Below are 27,400 nucleotides of genomic sequence, written 5' to 3' on the forward strand. Positions count from 1 at the left end.
TTACCTGATATGGTAGCCCGTAAGTGATCCTCCATTAAGAACCAGGATCACATCTCCCTCCTTGATGAGGCCACTCTCTTCTGCTGCTTAGCCTGGAAACAGCATTACAGTTCCACAGTCCAGGCATGTGTTCAACTCTGAGAGCAAGTGAAGCCAATGCCATTTTCACCTTTAGTTAAGTTCATCATAGTATTGCTTATAGGTTAGGATATCAAAAGGGTCAATTGTGTAAATTTTGCTAACAAAGCTTTTGGTAACATCTGGCTGATATTACATATTACAAATGCTTGTGACCGTCTGAATACAAGAATTCTTACTAAATCAAAACAAACAAACAGACAAAACAGTCAAAACTAGCTATCTTTACTTTTAGAAGCAAAACTGTCATCATGGGGTCTAACAGTGATGGGCGTTGTCATGGTAATGGAAGGATTGTGTTGGTAGTGCCACTGCTTTCTGGACAGTGAGCATATCCTAAGTATTGGGATTCAGAACACTGCATGACATCATGGGAGTGCCGTACCTCTCAAGTATCAGATTCGCCACCTGAAATTTTTTTTTTTTCAGCAACCACAAATCCCTTTGTCCAATGTGAAAATAACAGTTTGGTACTAACACACAGATTATCAACGATAAAATAGATAAAATGATACAAACATTATTGGGGACTACAAGCCTGCATGTAGTTGCAGAAAATTTATGGAATTAGTGTTTTAAGAAATTTGGTAATACGTTATGATATAAAAATGGGTTTGGAAGACTCTGGTGGGCTTCTGGTGTACTACTGCAGACGACACAAAAATATGTTATTGTGTCTATCAAACAAAATGCACACATGCTACATCACTCTTTACAAAAATTAACACTGTTCATTCCATCACAATCTTCAAGAAATGCATGAAGCTCCTGCAACTCATCCAAGAGCATTTAAATACTGATACAAAAACACCTTTTTAGGTACTGTGATGGCAGGCCTGCAGCCCATGCCCACAATGCACATCAAACTCCTCGCACAGCTGCCGGCGGGGTGCTGAACGGACAGTGCCATTTCACCACACCGGTTGTTTTGGACAGCAAAAGCGCACATGGTTGTAAGGCGGGGTGCCAGAAACACACATGGCAGGGTGATTTCGTTCTACCAGCATGCACCTAGAGACTTGTCTCTCTCTCTCTCTCTCTCTGTGTTTTTAGATGCAGACGATGACAACAAAGCCGGAGAAGAGGAAGAGGAGAAACTCCCCGGCTGCACTGCAGCCTCCTGGGTTCCGCCTGCAGGCCACTCAAGCCTGTCCGCAGCACCTCACACTGGGAAGACAGTGACCTTCATCCACACACCCAGCACCTCTTCACTTCCTCACCTGCACCAGCATATAAATAAAAATCTCAACTTTTTGCACCACCTCTGTCTCCTGAGTGCCTGTGTTCTGCCAGTCACGGCCCTGAGCGGCTACACTGGTGGAGAATGAGGGTATAAAGAACACAGGCCCAACCCCTCCCAGATGACATGGACCCTATCCTGCAACATCTGCTGGAGACCTCCAACAACGGGTGGTGACCCAGGAGCTGGCCCAAAGCCTGTGCGCTGGAACCCAGGAGCTGTTGGAGCTGAAGAAGAAGCACTGCTCCGCTGCCTCCATCCCTCTCCCAGACCTCTTCCAGGAGGCTCCAGGCATCTTAACCAAACTCACCAGCAAAGATGATGTTGAAGCCTTCCTCCTGACTTTCGGTCAGGTCTCCCGACATGAACAATGTGAAGAAGAGCGTTGGGCTGACATCCTTGCCCCTTTCCTGTCAGGGGAAGCACAGCATGCCTACTAAGCCCTCCCACATGACCAGCCTGCCTTCTATCCTGCTCTGAAGGCCAAGATCTTGAGCCACTGTGGCTTATCCCCCATCAATGCGGTGACTGAGTTCCACAGCTGGTCCTACCAGCCAGGGGAAAACCCACAGACCAAGATTGACTCCCTGCTTTGGATCACCAGAAGGTGGCTCCAACCTGAACAGCACACCGCTGCTGAAGTAGTGTAGAAAGTCATCAGGGACTGCTCTCTACGAGCTCTGCCACCTGAAGAACGGAAAGCGGTGGGGATGAAAGCTACCAGGTCCCAAAGGAGATGGTGGAGGCCATCCAATGTGCCCTAGGCACACTGAGCATCGGCAGAGGTGAGAGAAGAGACCATCCGCTGGGGTTCTGCTAAGGTCCAGCACCCCGGTGGCCAGAGCCAAGCCTACATTGGGAGATAAGACCACAGGAAAGCCAACCTGCCTATGGGACATCTAAGGATGAACCCATGCCCACCAAGCCAGATACAGCCTCCCCATAGCGTGTCGTAAAACCCTGGCTGGCTGGCTGTGTGCTCCATTCTGCTTCTCCCCCAGATCCCCCAACCACAGCCGTAAGGGTGAACGGCCGGCCCATCACCGCCCTCCTAGATCCAGGGAGCACTGTCACCCTGGCCAAACCAACAGCCCTAGGCCCATTGCCCGAACCTATGGATGTCCTCCCGGTATCTTGCATTCACAGAAACATCTGGGAGGTCCCTGCCATAGAAGTCCTGGTCTTCTCACTGATTGGCAACTGGCCGCTCCTCGTTGGCCTCATTCTGGAGCTCCCATTGTCATTACTGCTAGGTTTCCCCAAGCCGTCAGCCATGAGAAGCCACCACTGCTAATGGCAGAAGAAGAGGCCAGCCACCAGAAACCATGTCTAGCTGCCCTGCATGGCCCAGGAATATGCGGACGCCTTGGGATGTGCCTCCTCAGGTGAGATACCCATACCCTCGAACCCTGTCTCCTCTGTGTTTCAACAGGTTGCTTGGGAGGGGAACCTATGGCATGAACAGAAGGAGGATGACTGAGGCAGTGGTGGGGCGTCTGTCAGCAGTACCCCCAGCGCCAGTGTGCCTCAGAAGCACCCCTCCCCCACCTCTCATCCCCATCCCCATTTTTGGCATCCCCATTATTATTATTATTATTAAGGGTGGGCATGGATCTGGTAGGGTGACTTACGATGTCTGCCTGGGGTCACAAATACATCCTGGTGACCTTCAACTATGCGACCAAGTACCCCAAAGCATTTCCAAAGAGAAACTCCCCGGCTGCACTGCACCTCTCGCCGGCACCCTCAGCCTCTGCCAAGCCTACTGGGTCCGCCTGTCTGCCGCACCCCACACTGGGAAGACGCCGACCTTCATCCACACACCCAGCAACTCTTCACTTCCTCACCTACACCAGCATAAATAAAAATCTCACCGTTTTGCACCACCTCTGCCTCCTGAGTGTCTGTGTTCTGCCTCTCCCAGCCCTGAGAGGCTACAGTACATAAAACTGGAATATGTTGTAGTGAGGGATGTCACTAGAGATTTATGAATTTTTAAAGCCACCAAAACATCTTTCTAGTCATGTATATTTTAGAGTAACTATGGGTGTAAAATCTATAGATTAATGTCATTCTTGTTCAAGGTATACCTGTCTCATGATTTGTGCTAGAGACTGATCTAATATGACTTATTTAAATTATATTAAAATAAAGACATTAAAGTCCATTTTGTCCCCATCCATCCAACACCAACAAAAGGCAAAAATGGCTGTACTATGTACCCAAAATAGTTTTTGGATTTTATTTAGAGAGAGAGTTAGTGAGTGAGTGAGACAGCAATCAACATTACGTTACTGCACATTGTGTTTGTTAATTACATTAACTATGTTTAAATGGACAGTTATAATCAAGCTACTGTGTATTCGAGCTACAGTCTTATCTGTCTGTCTGTGTATACATGGCATGACGCGTAATCGAATGATTGATATGATTTGGTGCAATCCCTTGTGTTGCACGTTACCTCTTGTAATGATTTGGGAGTATTTCCCTTTAAGACCAGGCGCGCGACTGCCTCTCGCTGCCTGTATGTGAGTCTTCAGCAAGTGTGTGAGTAAGCAGCCGAACTGTAACCGTGATAATGGTTAGCATAATTAATAAAACCAACGTAAAATATTTAAACAGTAAAATGTGTCGTGTGGATCACTCCCCCAGGTCCTAATGCCCACCTGGTTTAAGATGCGATGGAATTGAACCATTGATGGAAAAAAAAAAGAAATGAAAAAGAAAATATATTGGCTGATTATTTTGATTTGCTTGCGGGTTAATGAAAATAGGCCTAGCGACATCCCTGGTTGTAGTTAAAATATTGGTTTGTTAGAGAAAGTAGTGTCTATTATTAGGTATCATGATTACATTTGTAGTTTGAACTGCTATATGACTAATGCTTTTAGCACATCTGTGTACCAGAATTAAACAAGGTCCCTCTGTTCAATCTACTAATTACATGATTCAGCTAATCAGCTAATTACAGCCTTTGCAAGTCCCCTGCACATCCCAGAGATCTCACAGAGGTATTTACTCAGATCATAGCTATCTGCCTCTCTCCTCAGATTCCACAAAAAAGAACGTATCTTTTTTTTGCCAGTGCTTTTCTTCCATAAAATTAGATTTATAAAACCCTAGTTTGACATTCAGACATCATAAACTATTGGAATACACACAAGGTGACTGCTTACAGTAGTAAAGATGCTTATAGTAGTGAGAAAGTCATAGAGCACAGAATTCAACTCACCTTCTTGGTTTTGGCCAGGAGCTCACCAGCATGATGTTCTCTGTAACCTTGCAGTCTGGTTCCATTCACCTCTAAGACACTATCTCCCATTAGACACACAAAGATGTGCTAAGAGTCACTCGATAACCGACTCAGTTATGGCAGCCACAAGGGGCAAACAGTCTGATTCTGATTTATATAAACAGGCATTGGTCTCAAGAACAACCAATAAGGACCTACATTTTATAATTGAATCACTTTAATAATAGAATGTAATAATTACATCAACATAATCATTAGAAACAGTTCCAAGAACAGTGACCCTACAACACACACATGGACAAATATGTCAAAACCTACCAGATTGTATGCGGCAATCTTGGTCTGCTGCTTCCCCAGGCAACAGGCTCTCTGAAATTCCTTCAGATTGGAGACCTGTGTTCAGCCCTCTTGTCAATATTCATCAACCATGTTCAGCACTCAAAATAATTCTGTACTGTGATAATTTGTCATCTACAGTAAATAAAATGTAGCACTGTCAGGTTTCATCTAATTTGTAAAATGTTACCTTATCAATTTTTATTTGGATCACTATCTTCTGCAATCCTGTACAATAGCCTCCACTAATATTGGCACCCTTGGTAAATATGAGCAAAGGAGGCTGTGAAAAACTGTCTAAATTGTTTAACCTTTTGACTTATTTGATATTCCTATTGATATTTTACATTTTGTAATACACCTGGGTGACTAGGAACAGGAAATTGTTGAACCATGACTTCCTGGTTCACAGGGGTATGAATATGAGGTAACAGATAGGCCAAATTCCCTTAGTCATTCATGATAATGGGTAAGACCAAGGAATATAGCTGTGATGTGCAGCAGAAGGTTGTAAGAAACTAGCACAAGCATTGAAATATCCATTTCCAACATCAGGGCAATAATTAAGAAGTTCCAGTCAACTGGAAATGTTATGAATCAACCTGGAATTGGACGCATGTCTATATTGTCTCAATACACTGTGAAGAGGATGGTGTGAGTGGCCAAAAAATCTCCAAGGATCACAGCTTGGAGAATTGCAGAAGTCTTGGGGTCAGAAAGTCTCCAAAACTACAATCCGAAGTCACCTACATCACCAGGAGTTGTTTGGAAGGGTTTCAAGAAAAAAGCCTCTACTCTCATCCAAAAACAAACTCAAGCATCTTCAGTTTGCCAGACGCTACTGGAACTTCAAATGGGATCGGGTTCTATGGTCAGCTTTTTGGCAATAAACACCAGAGGTGATTTTGGCGAGCACAGAGAGGTATCCATATGGAAAAGTACCTCATGCCTAGGGTTAAATATTGTAGTGGCTCTTTAATGTTTTGGGTCAGTTTTTCTGACAGAGGTCCTGGACATTTCGTTAGGATACATGCCATCATGGACAAATATCAACAGATATAAAAATGAAAACCTGACTGCCTCTGCCAGAAAGCTTAAAATGGGCTATGGTCGGATCGTCCAGCAGGACAATAATACAAAACATACATCAAAATCAATACAAAAATGGTTTACTAACCACAAAATCAAGGTCTTGCCATGGCCGTCCCAGTCCCCTGACTTGAAACGCATAGAAAACATGTGGAGTGAACTGAAGAGAAGAGTCCAGACCTCAAAATTTGAAGTATTTGGAGAGATTCTGTATGGAGGAATGGTCTCAGATACCTTGCCATATATTCTCCAACCTCATCAGGCATTATAGGAAAAGACTTAGAGCTGTTATCTTGGCAAAAGGAGGTAGCACAAAGTATGAACTAAAAGGGTGCCAATAACTGTTGCACATCTATATTTAATAAATATATATATTTTTTGAAAAACCTGTGTTTTGTTTGCAATTGTTTGATATCCATGACAGCAGAGCATTTTTGTGAATTTTTTGTATAAAAGATCAAAAGGTTAAACAATAAAGACAAATTTTCACAGCCATCTTTGCTCATATTTACCAAGGGTGCCAATTTCAGTGGAGGGCACAGTATCTGTATGCACAGTTAGAGTTATGTCTGTCTTCCTGGCAGTAAGTCAGAATTGTTTAAGGTGGGTGTCATGAGTGTGTCTTCATGGTCACAATATCAAGGCACAGCCAAGGTCGAAGAGGTGTCCAGAATGAGGGTTAGAAGTAACATCCTTGTTATTTGCAAATGATGATGATCTCTTGGCACCACCTGAAGTGTATTTCCAACACTTGCTTGAATGTTATCGATGAGTGTGAAAAAGCTGTGATGAAAAGCAGAACCCCATTTTGAGAATAGGGTCTTTACTGGAAATGAGTTGGATGCTCCTTTCAAATAGACCTTGCCCCTGGTGGATGACTAAGGATACTTGGATCTTATTTATAGATGATGTTTGGCACTCTCTGTTTAGCAGTCTATGGCCCTAGCCTCACCTTGAATTTACTCTCTGTGATTGGGTGAGGAGCTTGGCAATGTGGGAGAGCCTTGGGGTAGAGCCACTGCTCCTCCGACTTGAGAGGAGCCAGTTGAGGTGGGTCAAACACCTTAGAAGTATGCCCCTTGGCTGGTTACTAGCATGTCCCACTAGATGGAGACCCCGAGTCTGCCCCAGGTTCCACTGGACAGATGATTTTTACAGTTGACTTGGGAATGTCAAGGGATCCTCCAGTAGGAGCCAAAATCTGTGACCGGGGGTAGAGATGTCTGAGCTGACCTTCTCAGATGGTAGCCAAATGATCTCTCCGAATTAGATCAGTCTGTAAAACATATGATGGTGAACTTACAGCAATGCTAACGCCCACACTGCCAGATACTTTTTTCAACTGCACTGTGAACTCCACTGGTCTCAGACTAATCGTAGATTATTAACATATAAAACTTTGACATATATGAAACAATATAGGTATGCAATTGTTTCTTGAATTTGCTTGCTGTTGTTTGTGACATACCTGGACATTGAGGACGTGCACTTCAGGCACATGGAGCCTACGCCCAGTTTTTGGCGTCATCATCACTGTCACCAACTCGTCAAGACCATCTTCTGCTTGACTGTCTACAAAAAAGAGATACATAAACACATCATGCTGGTCTGAGGGTTGTAGTATCTTTCAGCAAAGCACTTCCTGTTAATTGAAATTTTGAATATTGGTAGAAGTATTTTATACCTATTTCTCAAAACAACTAGATGTGTCTTATTCTACGTAACTGTAAAATGTTAAAGATACAGTGGCGCTTGAAAGTTTGTGAACCTTTAGAATTTTCAGTATATCTGCATAAATATGACCTAAAATGTGACAAAAATATTATACTTGTTCATTTATTTATTGAGGAAAATTATCCTATATTACACAGCTGTACATGGCAAAATAATGTGAACCTTTGCTTTCAGTATCTGGTGTGACCCCCCTGTGTAGCAATAACTGCAACAAAACATTTATGGTAACTGTTGATCAGTCCTGCACATCAGCTTGGAGGAATTTTAGCTCATTCCTCAGAACAGCTTCAACTCTGGGATGTTGGTGGGTTTCCTCACATGAACTGCTTGCTTCAGGTTCTTCCACAACATTTCTATTGGATTAAGGTCAAGACTTTGCCATTCCAAAACATTAAGTTTATTCTTCTTTAAACATTCTTTGGTAGAATGACTTGTGCACTTAGGGTCGTTGTCTTGCTGCATGACCCACTTTCTCTTGAAATTCAGATCACAGACAGATGTCCTGACATTTTCCTTTAGAATTTGCTGGTATAATTCATAATTCATTGTTCCAGCAATGATGGCAAGCCATTCTGGCTTAGATGCAGCAAAACAGGCCCAAACCATGATACTACCACCATCATATTTCACAGATGGGATAAGGATCTTATGCTGGAATACAGTGGTTTTTCTTTCTCCAAACATAATGCTTCTCATTTAAACCAAAAAGTTCTACTTTGGTCATCCTGCCACAAAACATTTTTTCAAATAGCCTTCTGGCTTGTTCACATGATCTTTAGCAAACTGCAAAAGGGCAGCAATGTTCTTTTTGGAAAGTAAAAATTATTTTATAGAACATACAAGCAAGTGGGTTTCCTTGATTACATTTTACAATGATTTCACAGCAACGCTCACTTACAGTGTATGTTTGTGACTATGTCTGTTTGTGTTTCCTCTGTTTCCTGCTTACCGGTGTCTGCTCCAGAGTTATCTACTTTTGACATGCTTATCTGAATCTTCACATAAACCAAAAGCGGACGTCTTATGTTTTGGAGTACTTGGCCTTATAACCCACTGCACTTTGGATGTTCTCACCAGCCAAACGTGAGCCCTCCCAGCTTCAGTCCCCCCCAATGCTGGTGCAGCTACCTTGCTTAGTGGCCATGATGCCAGGATCAATTTTGGTGAGGTACAACTGCCTTGCTGTACTAGACACTGGTTTAATGCCGAGAGTCGACTCGTTGCTTCTGGCTAACGCAGTATTTAAACTGGCTGGTCATCTCTGTCAGAAATTTGATGGGTTGCCATAAAGGAATTGAATTTCTAGCCTTGAAATTTTTTAATATTGTCCCTACACTTATGATTTTGATTTACTGACCACCTAAGCCTGTACAAAAGTTTCTGTCTGAGGTTAATGAACTGCTCACTTTTGCATCCTCTGCTTGCTCTTCTGCTTGTGGGAGACATTAATTTAGATTCGCCTTCTTGTACTTTGACCTCTGAATTTTTGTCGGTCCTTGATTGTTTTGAATTTAGGCAACATGTAGACTTCCCTACTCACACAAAGGGTCACATTTTAGATTCTGTTTTCACTACTTTCTTAGACATCTCTCACCTCTGTGGCACTCTTTTAGGTATCTTTGATCACAAGCTTATTGAGTTCAGCCTTCTAACCCCTACATGCAAACATAACGAAATGACTGTTATATGTTATCGCAAATGGAACTCCATTAACCCACTCTATTTTTCTAATGCACTTGACATATCCTCTCTTCTTAAGTCTTCTTGCTCATGTAACGACCCAAAATAAGCCCCCCCCCCCCAGAGCCACTTAGAGCCATGAAAGTTGTGGGACTGCTTCACAAGAAAACTGGCCTCACTGTTCATTCCCTAGCATACACTGAACACATGAAACAGTACAGAGATGCTCTCAACATCACTAAATCAGCCTACCTGTCTTCTGTCATTAATGCAGGCAGTAGTAAACCAAACTGCCTCTTCAAAATTGTAAATAAAATACTTCGGCCACCCTCCTATACTCTTACTGGCTTGGTTACACTTTGCAATGATTTTCTTAACTTCTTCCAGAATAGAATTGATAACATTTATGAACTTTCCCCTCACCCCTCAACTGAGAGTCAACTTACCTGCTGCTCCCTCCCTCATCTTAGTCCTTTTCATTGTTTCACCCCAATTGATCCTTCAGACATAAGAGATCTTTTCGCTAAATCCAGCACCTCTACTTGCTCTCTTGACCCCTCAAAAACTCCTCTTTGGACCCAGAAGTCCTTAGCAACTTCAGACCCATTTCCAACCTTCCATTTTTATCTAAGCTCCTGGAGAAAGTTTTGCATCACAACTTCAGACTCATCTATCCAGTAATAGTCTATATGAACCTTTCCAATCTGGCTTCTACTCTCAACACAATACAGAAACTGCCCTCCTTAGGGTAGTTAATGATCTACTTCATTCAGCTGACTCTAGTTCCATTAACATTCTTGTACTTCTGGACCTTGCCGCCACTTTTGATACTGTTGATCACACCATACTACTTTCCCGTCTTCAGTCTCAAGTAGGCATTTATGATACAGCTTTGGCCTGGTTAACATTATATCTCACAAATAGACAACATTTCATCTCTATTGGCAAATTCAAATCTCAGACTATTACTGTCTCTTAGGGAGTTCCCCAAGGTTCCATTCTAGGTCCACTCTTATTTATTATCTATATGCTTCCACTCACCTCCATTCTTTGTCTCCACCGCCTACAATTTCATTTTTATGCAGACGTCACCCAGATCTATCTCAGCTCCAAACCCTCTATTCCACTTCCTCCCTCTTCCATAATAAACTGCCTTGGTGATATTAAACACTGGATGTCAGGTAAGTTTCTAAAACTAAACAGTACAAAGGCTACTCTCAGTAAGGTTAATGACCTCTGTCTGACCACTGACGGCACTGACTTACAGTTGCAAACAAAATTATTTGGTTTATTTAGGTTTATTGTCAAAATGTACAGACTTTCAGCTGTTTGCAATGAACAAAGCAAACAAAAGCAATTGAAGTAGTTCAACACAGCGAGTGCTTCAAGTGGTTTCCCCAAATTCAACTGAAAATGCAACTTTTACGTTTCGTTTGATTTGTTCATTGTAAACAGCTGAAAGTTGATGCATTTTGACAATAAACCTGATTTGCAATGGGGGTTGAATAATTTTGATTGCAGCTGTATTTCCATCTGACACTGTTCGCAACCTTGGCATTATTATGGACTCATCACTGAACTTCAGTTCTCATATTTCATCTGTAACCAAAACTGCGTTCTTTCACCTCCATAATATTGCTCGCCTCCGTTCTTCCATTAGCTCTTGTACTGCTGAAACCCTGGTACATCCTTTCATTACCTCATGTTTAGATTACTGCAATTCTTTGTTCATTGGTCTTTCATAAATTTCCTTAAATAAGAAACTCAATAAGCTACAATATGTGCAAAAAAGCCTGGTTACTGACTCACACTAACAAATCTGCTCACATAACCCCAGTTCTGTAGCATTTGCACCGGCTTCCCATATCTGCCCGCATTCAGTATAACTCCCCATTTTAACATGAGTAAACCTAACGTAAAGCTTTAACGTAAAGCGACATTCCCATATATGCCCGCAAAGGCGCTATATAAAATAAATGTATTATTATTATTATTATTATTATTATTTCAGAATTCAATGACAGCCATGTGACCTTCATGAATTTCATGACACAATAGATGTGAATCATACAGAGAGCTTTAAATTCCGGTGGGGTATTTGCTTGGCAACAAGTCCAGATGACTACTACTGGTTACTACCAGACTTACTTTTACCTTTGGACTGGGAGATGATGAGCTCCACCTGGTTGGGGCTACTTTGTATTATTTCCGCTGCTTCATTGAAGGGCACTCCCTCCAGACTGGTCTGATTCAGTGAGATCAAGCGGCTACCTGAGGGAGGACAAGACAACTGCAGGCTGTTATTTCTACTGCCACTTAAACTGCACATCTGAATTCTGTAATGTTATTAACTCTCATTATTATTTACTGAACAGACCATGGATACTGTTGCAAAATATTTCATATAGATAATTTCTTTGTACATAGACCTGGTCTGATTCGTCCATCCCTACTAGCCGGTCCTCCCGGCACAACAGATGCAATAAAGATACCTAGATCCAGACCACTGGCACTGTCTTCTCCAACAATTACAATACCTTGCATTAAAACAAACAAAAGAAAAGGACTATTGGGACAAGAAAAACATTGTTTCCTTAAAAAAGTAATAAGGTTACTGTATTCATTTATGGATAGCATGCATTTAAAGTAATGTTTAAAATTCAGCATCCTTACCAAGGCCAAATTTCATATCTTTCTTCAAAGTTACACAGAGAATTTCTCTCACAGGAGCTCGGGGACTTGTTGGAGTGTCTCCAAGTTGGAAGGACAGAAAAAGGAATTATAAGATCTGCTTTTTGTACCGGAAAATAACAAAAGTTCCAAGTAGCAAACATTCCTACTTTTTCAGTGGATGTGCAAATTGCAAAATGAATGTTATAACTTCAGTAATGGGGCATCACTGCTCTGTAATGTTTAAAGCTTACCTACTCTAAATACCCTTCATCAAATTGACTAGTTACTTATTAAGCCCCTTCATGTGCTGAAACAAATGCATTAGAAGTAGGGAAAGCTTCAGATTCTGCATAGAAATACAGGATGTTCCCAGACCAGCAGCTCAGAACTAATAGCATACAAGAATATTCTGAGAAATGTAAAAAATATCTAAAATATCTAAATAAATAAATAAATAAAAAAATAAAAAAATTTGCAAATAAGTGCAGTGACCTGGAGAGAGTGATCGGCACCTGAATAGATGTGAAACCAAATAATATCAGTTTATCTACTACTGGTCAGTTAATCTTCCTACAAAAAAGTACTAGAACTGTATCTCATATTGGTCTCATTAACAAATCATATTGCATATGAATGGCACCTCTTACCTCTTAAAAAAGAAGGAATGGATGAAACACCTGAGCTTCGCTTTGAAGATCCAGCAATTCTCTGAAGATCTTGACTCAAGGCACTACAAGGTCATAATAGCCATTATCATCATTATCTTAGGACAGTTGTAATATAACATCTTCTTGGGCATATTTTCTCTGACTTTTATTATATTGTTTACTTTTAAATGCTTGTACTCTGCTTCATTTTTGCACTGGGATGTGTTTTATTGCTGAATCGATTCCCAGTAAATTATCTATACAGTCCATACAGGATTTCACAGAGGTTTTTTTTTTGTGATTGTTGCAGCCAAAAATGTTTGTTTTTGCTGTGGCCTTTTTCAAAATTTGTGTTGCTTTTTTGCGCAATACTACTTGAATTGGCAAAATTGCCCTTGCACAAAATTGTTTTGCACGGTCTTTCACAGGGATGTTTGTTGGTAAATGAGACCTTTAAGCTGAACTCATGTTTGACACACATAAATTGAAGGGGGTTGAATGCGTGTTGTGATGATATCACATGGCGTATCTTGGCCCAAATCTGCGATAATTTTGAAAAATGGTAAGCTCCTGTGAATATTGTGGAGCTTTCTTGATTTTGCATTAAATTCTGCGATTGCAAAATTGCTAAATCCTGGAGGGATTGTCTATGGTATGTCATTAGCCATGGCTGACAGAATCTACCAGAACATCGCAACATAGCAGATCCAGACTCCATTTCCAATCACCCACAGCCACCATCATATTCATGTTCATGTATGAGTGGATATATATGACAAAAATTATATATATATATATATATATATATATATATATATATATATATATATATATATATATATATATATATATATATGATATATGATAAACATCTCTGCTGCCTGACACTATGTATGAGTGGATATATATGTCAATTGAAATGGTGTCATGTTTTAAAGCATGTAACGATTAGCAGGATCTATAAGTCTAAAGAATTTAGTGATCTAACTTGTAGTACTCCAATAAGTCTCTCTGCTGTTTGATTCTGGTTTCAATACGATTGGCAAGGTCATCACACAGCTTGCTCATGGAGTCATGGTGAGCAACATCAGGTCTGCCATCATTGGACGTCCCCTCAAAACAGGAAATCCTCCTGCTTGCATCATTCTGGGCACTGGACACTTCACACTGTAAATTACTATCCTCTGGAGAAACAGAAAAGAGATGCATATCAAAATGCTATATTGGGTTTCCAAATTGGATTGGATTAATGTAATATTAATATGGCTAGTAATGAAACCTAGGGCATCGTTAATCAGTAAGACCATGCAAACTGATACTACTTTTCATTAAGTCTTAGCCAGAAGGTTTCTGAAGTAATAACTGATGTAATTGTGGCTGTTTTAATACATTAGAAAACTCTAACAGGCCACTCCAGTTATTTTAGCTTTAGATACTTGTAGCACTGTTAAATATTACAGAAACGGTATTACAGTATAGGACTTGCCTGAGACCAGACTGTGGCTCAACTGGCGAGAACTCATCTCCATGTGAAACTTGTGCTGTGCTATGCATAGGCTGCAGAGGTACCTTGCGAATCTGGATTTCTCCATAAGAAAGGTGTGCTTCTTCTTACTGATGCTGCTTACGATGACAAATTTACGCTTCTGTGGTGGAAAAGAGCCAAATGGACAATCACTGGCAGTCAGATAAGTAAGGAATAAAAAAACATGGAATTTGCTGTTATAGACAAATAATGATTGACGGAGTGATGTGACGTGTTAATACCACAAAAGTGATTCTTTTTATATAGCATCATGTAACAGACTGTTCTGCTCCTCTTATATAGCAGGAATTTGCCAGAGACAAATCATACTTTTTTTTTTATCCATTTATAGTTGCTAATATTATTGAACATCTGCAAACCAGATTAGCAATTATAATGAAAATGATAACAGGGACTTAACAGTTGTTCCCTCAGCTGGCCTCTCTTTCTGTCTGTGGAAGGTAATCAAAAAATGCAGCTTGTTGTGTTACCAACAAACTGTTAAGTAAACATTTCCTCACAGAAAACTTCACCATATCAACAATTACATGTCTTTAATCCATTTGTATGGAGCGTCTGCCATTCAAGTACCTGTGCAAGTTGTTATTATAGAAATGATAATGTATTAGAATATTAATATAAACCTGTGATCTGCCTTGTACAGGTGCGGTCGGAGGTTTACATACAATCATCATGAGCATGAATGTCATGGCAATATTGGGCTTTCAATAATTTCTTTGAACTGTTCTTTTTCTGGGGCAGAAAGATATGTACACATTTTTTTTTTAAGCTGGATGGCAGCTTAGCAGTGCTGGGATATGAACTCATGATTTTAGGACGAGTAGTCAACATCTTAACCACTGAGCTGTCATAATGTCTTTATTATTGTTTTGTCAGCATCCTTAGCGTGTCCAGGTTTCTGTTGGGGTGGACTTACAGATGCAAAGATATTGATGGTTTCTCTCCAGTGGAATGTAAACCTCATGGTATGGGTGTTATTTTTAACTTCATACACAACGATGCCTTTGGCACACACCCCCAAGAGCAGCTCTCCTGAGCTGAGCATCTTTTGGCAGACTGCATGATGAAAAAACATACCGTACTCCGGAAGCTGCTGGATGGCCTGTGCAATCATTGAGATGGTGTCAAAAACAACAACAAAAACACTTGGAATATGTGCTAATTTTCCTATGACTCGGTGCCATGATTAATTAAAAAAAAAAAACAAACAAAAAAAAAACAGCATCATTATATATATATATAGAATTAGAGAAAATTGTGCATCACCTTGAGGAATTCTAGCTCAGACTCCTCAGCAGTCATGTTTGCATTATTAGCATGTAAATGCAGTAACTCTTGTTTCAGGCAAGGCATGGCCATTTTCTCCATGATGCTCTTGGGGACGTAGTGCTCAGGCTGATAGTACTAAAAACAGATATACAACTGTTGTGGGATATTTGCACGTTTAATGCATTACCATTAAATGTGTTTTATGGGAAATACATGCTAATTCATTTTTAAAAATTCCCCAAGCCCAGTTCTCATCATCTGCCAGACTTAATTTGTAGAAGTTGTAAAACCTTGATCATCCATACAGTACATCCATTTGAATGTGGCATACATCCATTGCTTCTCCTCTCAAGCACTTCAAATGTCAGGAGAATGTCTAGCTAAAATGTGTACTAATATGTGTACCATTTTGTTCAGGTCAAGTTATGATATTTAGTAGCAGATACAGATGTGCATGATGTTAGATACATCCTAGGCTGTGCTGGGACACATCATCAGTGATATTACCTGACATTAAATGTAACATACCAGATGTTACATCAGGTGTTTTGGGTCTTCCAACATCACACACCCTTGCTTAGGTGACCCAGCTGGCTTTGATCAGACTCCAGTTTGTGTACCAGCAGCATTAGGCAACAGGCCAGAGCTCTTTATTTAACACCATATAAAAGGATCGTTCTGTTGCCTCTGTGGTGGACCTGACAGCTTTTCTTTTTGCACCCTCAATGATGCTGATCAGAGTGTAAAGCCTTCAGAGTGAGCGTTCCTGCCTCTGGCAGTCCCCACCAGTATCTGGTATTTGGCCTGCTTCGCCTTCTCAATGCAGTCCTACCAGAGGACTGTCAGTCCAATCATAACCAGTTGTTTTAAGACCTCTCACAGTAGTGCCATGTCAGGCCACAATGTCAGGCCCCTACACATATGTACTAAGGTTGTAAACTAACTGCACAATTAAATGCATTGTGTTGAAGGATCATCAGATCCCTATAGAAGAACAGAAAGGCTATATCATCGTTAATTCATTTGGCAATACCTCAGGCAAAATGTCCCCAAATTCAGCTTGCAGAGCCAAAGCACCAAGAAGAAGGCCAGTCTCTTCATTACAGGGCAATCTGTTTTCCAGAATATCCCTCCTGAGCTGCAGGTAGTACTGGTGTCGTGTCAACTTGTGTCTGTCAATACATAAGAACATGATAATAATGATACACAGGCTGGTATATTGTATGCGATGGAAATTTGAGACTGAAAACAAGGAGTAGTTTATCATTTTAGAGCATACTGCTGCCTGCAAGGCAAATTACAGTTGCAGTGAAAATATAGACAGTCTGTCTCTTGCCCCTAACTCACCCCACGCCTTAAAACTAAACATGCTAAAATTACATATGACACGTGAGTTGCTTTTTAGGGGGAAGACATAGATTCATTATATAGCAATATTTAGAATACCGATAGTTCCTGGGATCTAGTTGGCTATATGGCTATTTTACTGTATGTCTAGACATTTTAAGCATTACAAACAGCACTTTTAAAGGACAAAGGAATCTTACAAAAGTAGACTGACATCACTGATGAAAAATTTGATTCGGACGTGAAGAACAAACATGGACGTGGGTACTTTTTTCCAGCTCTCTGGGGAAATTTTGGAAATTTTGGTTTTGTTATCCAGAAAGAAGAATTCATTGGCTGAAGAAATAAGAACCACAAGTTAGTATACAATAACTGTAGTCCAACATTCATACTTGTTGTGAATTATCCAGGATTATTGAGATATGAAATAGTGAAGTTTTGGGGGACAATGTAAATATATACCATACTGTGCAAAAGTCTTAGGCACATGCAAAGAAATGCTGTACAGCAAAGATGCCTTCAAAAATAAAGAAATTAAATGTTTCTACATTTAAAAAAAAACAAAAACAAAACGATAAAGTGCAGTAATAAATGAAACAAAGTCACTATCACTATTTAGTTTGACAACCCTTTGTTTTTTTATTTATTTATTTATTTTTTTTTTTTAAAGGTACACTTTCTACAGTTTTATCAGGAAATGAGCTGGTAAGATTTATTGAGCATCTTGCAGAACCAGCCACAGTTCTTCTGGAGATTTTTACATGCCTTCATTATGTTTTTTTGTGGGAAAATGTCTCTTACTTAATATGCTGCTTTCTTTAACGACATACAAACGTTTTTCTGTAACATGTAATTTTGTGCTGAAAAACTGATGTTTAGAAATCTAAAATGTTTTTGTACTGACTCGATAATGTAGAAGTACTAAAAAAAAAAACTATAACAAAGTTTGTACTAAAAAGATAATAGGGTGTATTTTGCACAGTACTGTACATCTTTGGGAACAGATAGAAACAACATCAGCACACACTATTGTCAGTGTAGGCAAGGCCAAAGTAGAAGTGCTCCACCATTTTTGAATGGGCAATAACCATATCAAATACATCCCCTCCTCTAGTCTTTACATCACATTTGATTAAGATGGTCTGTCCATTTGGCATAATCACTCTCACGTCCCTTTGTGTAGAACACGACGTCCCTTTCTTTGACTACAGAAAGAAAAAGCACTTAATGACAGCAGACAGGAGAATGAACAATAAAGGAAATGAATCACTGACACAATAGACAGCACCAAACTAGCTGCTATAGAATAGTTTGGAATCAGTGCCATTATTGTAGGTCACTCTTCATAAGAATCAAACTCACCACAATGGAACTTGGCAGCTCCAAGGTAATGAATGGCTCATCCAAAATTCTAACAAACTCTGGCCCCATGTTCTACAAAAGAGACACAGCATCTTATTGATATGATTTTTGCATCTCAACTTAATAATTTGGTGTTTTCACATTCAAAATATTTTCAGAAATAGCACCAAAATAAGCAGATGTTATAATTGTTTCATTAATTAGTCAAAGAGAGTAGGATGCAGTAACCTAGGTCCAGATCTAGATCACTAACAAACAATTCAGATGTGACAGTGGCAAGCATGAAATGAAGAAGAAACCTTGACAGGAACCAGACTCAAAAAAGAAACCATACTTTCCTGGCTGACAACGTGTAGTGAGATTTCAGTAATTACAATAAACAGCATACAGTGAAAACAGAAAGTCTGAAATGCATTGGAAATCCAATAATTCCAGTAGTCATGGTTGGAAAAAGGCAGAAAATGGGCAAGTTTACAGTCAGAATCATCTATTAGGCACATTGAGGTCAAGACAGAAAATCTCTGCGCATAAACAAGACAGAGTGGGACTAGAAATACATAACATGAAAAAAATTGTGAAATAAATCAGGCATCAGGAGACACTGGGGAAAAGGTTAGGTCAGAGCTGGGAGAACAACTTCGAAAATGAAGAAAGTACAGGTACCGTGACATTTTTTTATTCCCAACTAGAAGCAGTTTACTGTACCTTGAGCTTCCTCTCACTGAGACTGAGTGAAGAACCAAATGACTGGTTAGATCTGTCATTAAGCTGCCTTTGGATGTGAAGGTATGGAATGCTAGTGCTCCCTCTGTGATGGGAGGAGTGAGAGCTTCTAGAACATAAACAGACTGGGTTAAAGCCCTGACTTCACATAATGCCAACTGCGATATCCAAACCCACATTTATTTGCCTCATGAAGTCAATTCAGCCTCGGACCAAATAAGGCAGCAGTTTATGAAACAGTTAGTTAGGTAGGTTAAAATTACACTAGTACAAATCTGGTGGAGTTATATTCTATTTACCTGTTATATTCAGCCTGGACAGTGTAAGATGGTGAGCTGAGTGCTTTTGGTCCCCAAGCGAAATTCTCAGTGTAGTCTCCTAATGCAAAGTAGATCTTATTATATAGTGTTTATTTTATATATTTTCAGTTCTGTCTTATTTTGATTTAAAACAAACCAAATGATCAGATGGCTATTAACACAAGAGTCCTACCTCGAAGCTTGTGTCTAATCAACTGACTTCGATCTGTTATCAGGGAAAAGTTACCCAATGCATTCTCTACCTAGAAAACAAACAAAAAAGCAATATTTATCATTACTACATATGTGTCTGACTTGTGCTACGCTTACAACATGCCAAATCTGCACGGCTTGACAAAATTTGTAGTCCAGTGGTCAGTAGTACTATGATCAACAATTAAGTTACTGTAAATTTACGAGTGTGTTTCCAGTGTGTTTTGGGTTATTGTCTTGCTGCATGATTAAATTCCCAGATGTATTTATTTGGAAATTGTTTATACTGATTAACTGGAAAGTACACAGCCCTTCATCTTGAAGACTTTCCAGTGTTTGAAAACTTTACAGCTTTACCTAATTTTCTTATTCAGTTTATGTGTAGCGTCCACCATACAGGTCCCTGTGAATTGGACGTTACTATAGAAACAATGCTGTATTAAATCAATATTAACTTGCGATTTGTCTTTGTCGGAAATACTGTCAGATCTATTGTTATAGACTGTGAGATATACTGCTATAGACCTTCTGACCAATCAGAATTGAGGATTCAACAGAGTATGAAGAATATTTTTTGAACACCACATCCTTGCACAAAATCGCTTCCAGTGTCAGCAGACACACACAATAAACTGATCCAGACAGGGAACCAGATGAATCACGATCACCATTTGAAAAGTTTCTCCAAAATCTCCATAATTCTAATCACCATTATTATGAACAAACAAAACTAAGCTTTAGCAGACTTACTGGGTGATGTAGGACATACTGGACCAGCTGCCTGATTATTCTGTCTGGAGGAGGTAAGAGAGCATTCTTTTGGTGCTGCTCACAATGCTGCAGCACCGCCAGCAGATTTGGTCGTCTACAGGACTCTTCTTCACACATGCTCAGTAGAAGGATGTTCAAGTTGTCGTTAAGCTGGACAGGCTACAGGACGAAAGAGCATTGTGAGAAGGAGTATCTTATGTCATTCAAATAGCAATACTGGGTTTAAAATTGTGAATTGTGCTATTTTTTATTTTTTTTTTGACATTGCCTAATATCAAAACAAAGGCTAAAGCGCCACATTAAAGATAGTAATGATTGAATATTAACAGCTCACCTGATTTTGAGGAAGCTGATAATCTACAGTCCAGTACAGAGTCATTCCCAGAGAGTAAACTAGCATCTAGAAACAGAACAAGCAACTTGTTATAATTGGTTTCTGAGCACTCATGAAATGTAAACAGGGTCCATCAATGGGGTTTAAAATAAAGAGTCACCATCAACAGCATAGTGTTTAGACTAAGAAGGTGTGTATAAAGTTGTAAAAACAGTAATTAAGCATGGCAAATAATTGTTAATGGTTTCATGAAATCTTCCCATGGTCTTTTTATCCTTTAAACTGAAATTGCATGTAAGAATTTTGACAGCTTTGGTAAAGGATATTAGCGTGACTTTGCATTGCAACTATAACCACTGTTCAACCATTTTCTGAGCCATCTAATCGTGCACTAAGACATAATTGATTAAGTCAATGCCATACCAACACACAGTAATACACACCCTCTCCATCAGAGGTCACAGTGATCAGAATTCATTTTCAAGGTTACCATCTACGTCCACCTGCTCACTATATATATATATATATATATATATATATATATATATATATATATATATATATATATATATATATTTGAATCCCATTGAAATGTTGTAGGGGATTTGAAATGGGCAGTACATGCAAGAAAACCCTCAAACATCTTGCAGCTGAAGGAATATTACATTAAAGAGTGCTCAAAAACTCCAGCAAGCCTGGTGGACAATTATGCAAAATGCCTACCAGAAATTATTTCTGCTAAATAGGGCGATACTAGCTTCTGAGGCCAAGGGTGTAGTTCATTTTTTCACTAAATTGATATCACATCTATTGATATTTCTGTTGAATAAATGATTGCTGAACATACTCATAGTGAATAGACCATGTAAACATACTTCTAGCAATGTTTATATACACAGGTATGTATATATATATATATACATACCTGTGTATATAAACATTGCTAGAAGTATGTTTACATGGTCTATTCACTATGAGTATGAGCTTGGTTGTCCTTGCCAGTTTGGCAAATTATTTAAATTTCTGAGCATGGTCTGTTAAATGGATTACTGTTTTAGATTACCCTGATGTCTGTTTGCTTGACCCACTTGGATTGGGAAAAGTCAGGCTTTGTATTTTTAACAGCTAAGCACCCCCAAACACACACCTCCTCATCCTTCAAAGATAAAAAGACAGCAATATAAGGTTTCTTTTTTGCCATCCACCTCAGATTACTGGCACTAAACAACTGTTTATAGGTGGATTATTCTGGACTGTTGTGTGATTAAGGGAAACAGCACCACCAGTGCTCATAAAGTCAATGTACAGAATGGTGTGTTAGGAAGAAGTAGGAAGAAGTGAGGTTGGTACTGATTTCTTTGTAGCCCAGACTTTAGATTCATGTAGCCTATCAGTGACAGTTATGTCAGGTAATTATACACACCCTAGATTTCAGTGTACATTTGGGCTGATTTTAAAAAAAAAAAACCTTTTTTTTTTTTTTTTTTTTTAAATCTCAGTGTCATTTATGCATCTGAAACCCATCATCATCAGTTATTGAGAGAGCTCGTGTGAAGTACTGTACACTCATGGGTGTAATGAATGTGAATGATTCACACTATAAAGCTAAAAATATAGAGACTGTGCACATCTTGTCCAATCAAAGTACAAATTACAAAAAATGACAGATGACTAACCTGCAAGTTTAGTATGTTTTGGTTTGAGCAAAAGGGTCACAAAGGGTTACTTTGACCAATATTCATATTATGCCATCTAATATCACGACTAGTCACCGCACGGGTCATGTGAAAAATATGTACACCCCATGGAAATTAATGGCTTTTTTTTTGACACATTTGGACAAGCAAACATTTGATCATCTTTGAAACAGTGCCTATTATTGAAGTTGATATACTTCAACAAAACCACAAGGAAAATGAGCTTTTTTCCAATCATTTATTCAACAGAAATATCAATAGATGTGATATCAATTTAGTGAAAAAATGAACTACACCCTTGGCCTCAGAAGCTAGTATCGCCCTCTTTAGCAGAAATAATTTCTGGTAGGCATTTTGCATAATTGTCCACCAGGCTTGCTGGAGTTTTTGAGCACTCTTTAATGTAATATTCCTTCAGCTGCAAGATGTTTGAGGGTTTTCTTGCATGTACTGCCCATTTCAAATCCCCTACAACATTTCAATGGGATTCAAATCCAGGATTTGACTAAGCCGCTCCATAACCCTTTCGGTTCAACTTCAACGTTTGGACAGACGGCCTCACATTATCTTCTAGCACACTTTGATATGAGTAATTCATAGTTGAATCAATGAGTGCAAGCTGTCCAGTCCCTGAGGCAGCAAAGCAACACCAAACCATAACATTTCCACCATCCTGCTTCACAGTTGGTATGAGGTGCTTCTCCTGAAAAGCTGGCTTTGGTCTGTGCCAAACATGTCTGCTGTTACTGTGGCCAAACAACTCTATCTTTGATTCATCTGTCCAGAGCACATTATTCCAAAAAGCCTGGTCTTTGCCTATATAGTCATTTGCAAATTAAAAACTTTTTCCTACCTCGCATGCAGGTCAACTTTGTGAAATATCTTTCTGATTGTAGAAGCAAGCTCTTTAACACCAACATTGCAAGACTTACTAGCAGATCCTATGATGAAACTTTGGGGTTATTGAAGACTTCATTTTAAATCAGACGGTCTGCTCTTGGGCTGCATTTGCTAGGACGTCCAGTCCTCGACAAACTGGCAGTCATTTGAAATCTGTGCCTTACAGTGGAATGGTGTATTTCAAATTATTTGGAGATCTTTTTAAACCCATTGCCAGACTCATAGGCATCCACAACCTTTTCTTTCTGAAGGCCTTACAGAACTCTTTAGATCTTGGCATGATGACACCACACACCTCAATAAGAAAGGGAACACCAGACACTAGATATGAGAGGGGTATAATTAAGACATCCTAAGCAGGTTCTGATCATTGGCACCCAATCTTGAACACCTGATTCTAATTTTATGTATTTGAAGGTGTGATAAATGTAGGGGTGTACATACTTTTTCCATGTGACTGATCTTTTTTTTTTTTTTCATTTAAATTGTGAAAATTCCTACACAATGTCAATTTTATGTCATTTGATAGAGTGTATCACCTGTATTAATATGTTTGCTTGTCCAAATAGGAAAGAAAAAAAACTCCAAAACCAACAATTTCCATCCGCTGTACTTATTTTTTTTCACTCGACTGTACAGATCCACACAACTCTGCCAAGACTGTCTTGTTATAGCTTGATAGATTATAAAATCTCCAACCTCTTATTGAAAACTACAGACTGTGCCATTTAATAAAACACCTTTTCCCAGAAAAAAATGGTTATTATAAGGTTCCTGCTTGTGAGTGAATTTTCAACTGCTTAGTACATAATGTGACAGTTCTTTTACAGAAAATTACAGGTTGAAAAGCATGAAATGCAGTACCTAGAGCCTTTTACTGTAGATCTGACTTTTCTAAGATTACATGGTTTCCCACCATTTATCATTCAGCTTGAACCTTGCCTTATCTCCTGGGAGACATTAAACAGAACACGTCCTGGAAAGCTCACCTTCTCTACAGCCTCTTTGCTAGAAGAAGACTGAGCCACAGTCATCTCAGGAGAGGTGAAGAATGCCACATTGTCAGTCCGGCCACAGGTTTTGAACGCAACACTGCCACTAGGTGAGATCAAAATGGAGCCTGGGCTAATAATACTGCACAGATTACCAGGACCTGGAGAGACAGTAAACAACAGCAAGTGAATATTTGGTGACTAGTCTTCCAACATGGTTTGAGACGAGCAGTGTATCAGGTTGTGATGTTATGCTGGGTACTGGGTTTTTGACGTGTGTAGGGCACCGCATTCATGAGTGTCTTGTTTTCCTGTAATGAGGTTTCTCCCTGACAATCCCTAATTTAGGGATTGCTTTGAGAACGGGTCCAGTTTTGGTTGGTTGTTCGGAGTTGCCTGTACTCTCTGACCATGACTCACATATTCAAACTCGAAGAATTATTCACTTTAGGAAACAATGGAAACACTATTGATTTACTATCCTTTCGTAGTTTTTAATCCACAGGTATGATTACATCAGTTACCGATACAGGTATGATTACATCAGCACCGATAAATGCAACACAACCTAGGTGCACTTAATAAGCTCTATCAAACATACAGATGCATTATACTTTATATATTACTTAAACTTCATATCTAGGCTACAAAAATTAATACACTCCCATTATTTGATACGGATTACATCAACCAAATATTTCTTTTTGGCCCTGTCATCTAAAACAAGTTGACAAGGTAGACAAGCCTTTTTTTTTTTCACACATTAAGTTTTGAGAAACTAAAGACATGCTAGAAGCATGACTTAGCAAAACTTTACTGTAATTCCAAGTTAAGTATGGAAAGCATGCTGATTGGGAACAGGTGGTTATGATTAGAAATCTGGCGCGAGGTAATGGACCATGCGATGGGTCATGTGACTAGGTTAATAGTTGAATGGTTGGCTGAGGATTCTGGGAAATGGAGTTTGTACTGGTAAGTGGCGCTAACGTGACAGGTTTTGTTAGATAAAGTGAAACAAGTACATAACGTTTCACTACTGTTTTGATAAAATGTTGAATGGGTTATTTCTTCACAGAATATATAGGTTATGTTCAATCTTCTGTAAGTAACATTTTTATGCATTTAATTATGCATTGTACATGCATGTATATCTCTAGTGCTTGCATCTCTGTACCTTTATTTGAGATGCTTGTTAAGGTTTCTGCTGCAGTGAGGAGGATTGCCCACACCTCATCATCATCCAGAGGAGACCCTCGGGACTCCAGCACCTCCAGCAGGCTTACAAAAGTACTCATCCTTACTGCAAAGGTGGATAGATTGCAGGAATAAGTTTGATTTTTCACTAGTAACAAGTCTAAAAAAAAATGTAAACGTTTTAATTTTTTTTTCATAAAACATAACTTTTCTTAGCTAAGAGATTCATACAAAATATTTCTTTTATTTAGTTAAATATATTTCTGGTACAGTTGTATGTAGCATACTTACTGTTATATATTAGTGTTTTAATTATTGATGCTGTATATGTAAAGAAAATCTGTAACGAATCCTACACATCAAGCATGACATATAATCAAACGTTTCATATTAATAAAACTGTTGCTATTATTTGTCACCACTTAAGCATGGTTAATTTTTTTTCCATAACGCTGCTTTGTGACAATGTCCAATGTTCAGTGCTATATAAATAAAATTGAATTGAATTGAATACTGATGCCTGGATTTAGGCTAACGTTTTTCAGCAGTTATGTACTAAAAAAAAATAAAAACAGAATACTGAATGAAGATGTAAATACTGAACTATATCTTAGCTATGTATAACCAAACATCCCGTAGGTGTTTAGATATGTCGATCTTTGTCATTTTCAAAACAGATGATGTTCAGATCATTTTCAATGTATAGATAATTCAGTTCCTGAAGAAGATTTGAAATAAATGACAGCACATTTTATACATTTCATATTCTAACATGTTTCAATGTTCATTTAATTTTCATGTTTCATGTTTCAACCCAAAGTTGGATGTTCACACTTAAAACACATTTAAAACACATATCTGTCGATATAATAAGTGTCTGAAAATTGTTGACTAATTATTGACTATTTCTAAGAGCATGCCTGGAATACTGCATTCTCAGCAAGGCTGTCTGCGTCAGATACAATCTATTTATAAGACTACTATATATTATAGTCAATAGAATTGCTCAAATAAAAACAGTAAAGCTTGCAATGCTTTAAATATAATACTATTACCTTACTTTACTGCTCACAAATGATGTTTTCTTTTGTAGGTCTGTCTGGTTGTCTGAGGAGTAATCCTCTCAAGCACACTATGTGGTAGGACTCACATGCGTTCTGGGAATTAACTACTTCTAATGCGAACTAAGGATTTCACAAGGCTTCTCTTATGAATAAATCATGCTTTAGACTTTGGCATACTTTATTCACTGTCTATTTCTTATTAAAATGAATGTTGGTAAATGCTAATGTCAGTTAGGTGGTTTAATTTCATTTGGTCTATTCTTAGAACATAGACATAAGAACTTAATTGTATTACTCAAGTGTACAACCAATGAGAGAAGTAAGGCACTCTCATCTGTATCTGGTAATCTGAACAAACACCTTCTTGTGAATTCCAGCACTGTATCACTTCTACAAACTTTACAAAAGTGTTCCTAATAATCTGCTGACTGCAATCTTAAAGAGAAAAAAGAAAAAAAAAAAGATTGACACATTGTAGAAAGTGTGGTCAAGAAAAGGGAGAAACAAAGCTAATATTGTAATGGAACTGATGCTTTCCCTGCTGAAAACCTGGTCTAAGCAGATAAAAATGTCTGCCTCTGAATTACCACTGCCAATGCTCCATTGTAGGCAAGTTATTTAAAACAAAAGAACAAGACAGTAAGACAATGTATTTGTCAGTTTAGACACGTGAAAAGTAGGCTGGAAGATAGCATACTCACTGGCAAAGATGATCTACCAGTTTGACTGGCTCAGCCTGTTATTTGGCAGCTGGAAAGACCAAGCTGGATTGTTCAGCAGGGTTTGCTGTAAGATCTCAGTACTGCTATTGTTCCCTTTAGTGTAATATTTAGTATGCCAATGCTACAAGTCTTTGCCTAGTATATGTGTATTATTTTGGACAAAACTAAGATCTGGCA

General features: G+C 39.0%; 1 protein-coding gene across 1 annotated transcript; it reads right to left on the reverse strand.

Annotated features, from left to right (window-relative positions):
* Nucleotides 1-25,538, reverse strand: frmpd2 (FERM and PDZ domain containing 2). Its single transcript, XM_053640401.1, is given in 27 exon segments — nt 1-146; nt 149-169; nt 1,689-1,788; nt 4,611-4,693; nt 4,950-5,038; nt 7,009-7,193; nt 7,360-7,628; nt 11,610-11,741; nt 11,900-12,007; nt 12,144-12,221; nt 12,791-12,873; nt 13,779-13,972; nt 14,263-14,436; nt 15,253-15,438; nt 15,603-15,740; nt 16,368-16,377; nt 16,634-16,777; nt 17,153-17,288; nt 17,980-18,157; nt 18,315-18,386; nt 19,020-19,122; nt 19,337-19,415; nt 19,530-19,599; nt 20,300-20,479; nt 20,655-20,720; nt 24,241-24,404; nt 25,418-25,538. Coding segments are annotated over 27 exon segments (3,309 nt in total).
* Between the last annotated feature and the right edge of the window lie 1,862 nt (nt 25,539-27,400).

This window comes from Ictalurus furcatus, chromosome 13 (assembly GCF_023375685.1).
Source record: "Ictalurus furcatus strain D&B chromosome 13, Billie_1.0, whole genome shotgun sequence".
NCBI lineage: Eukaryota > Metazoa > Chordata > Actinopteri > Siluriformes > Ictaluridae > Ictalurus > Ictalurus furcatus.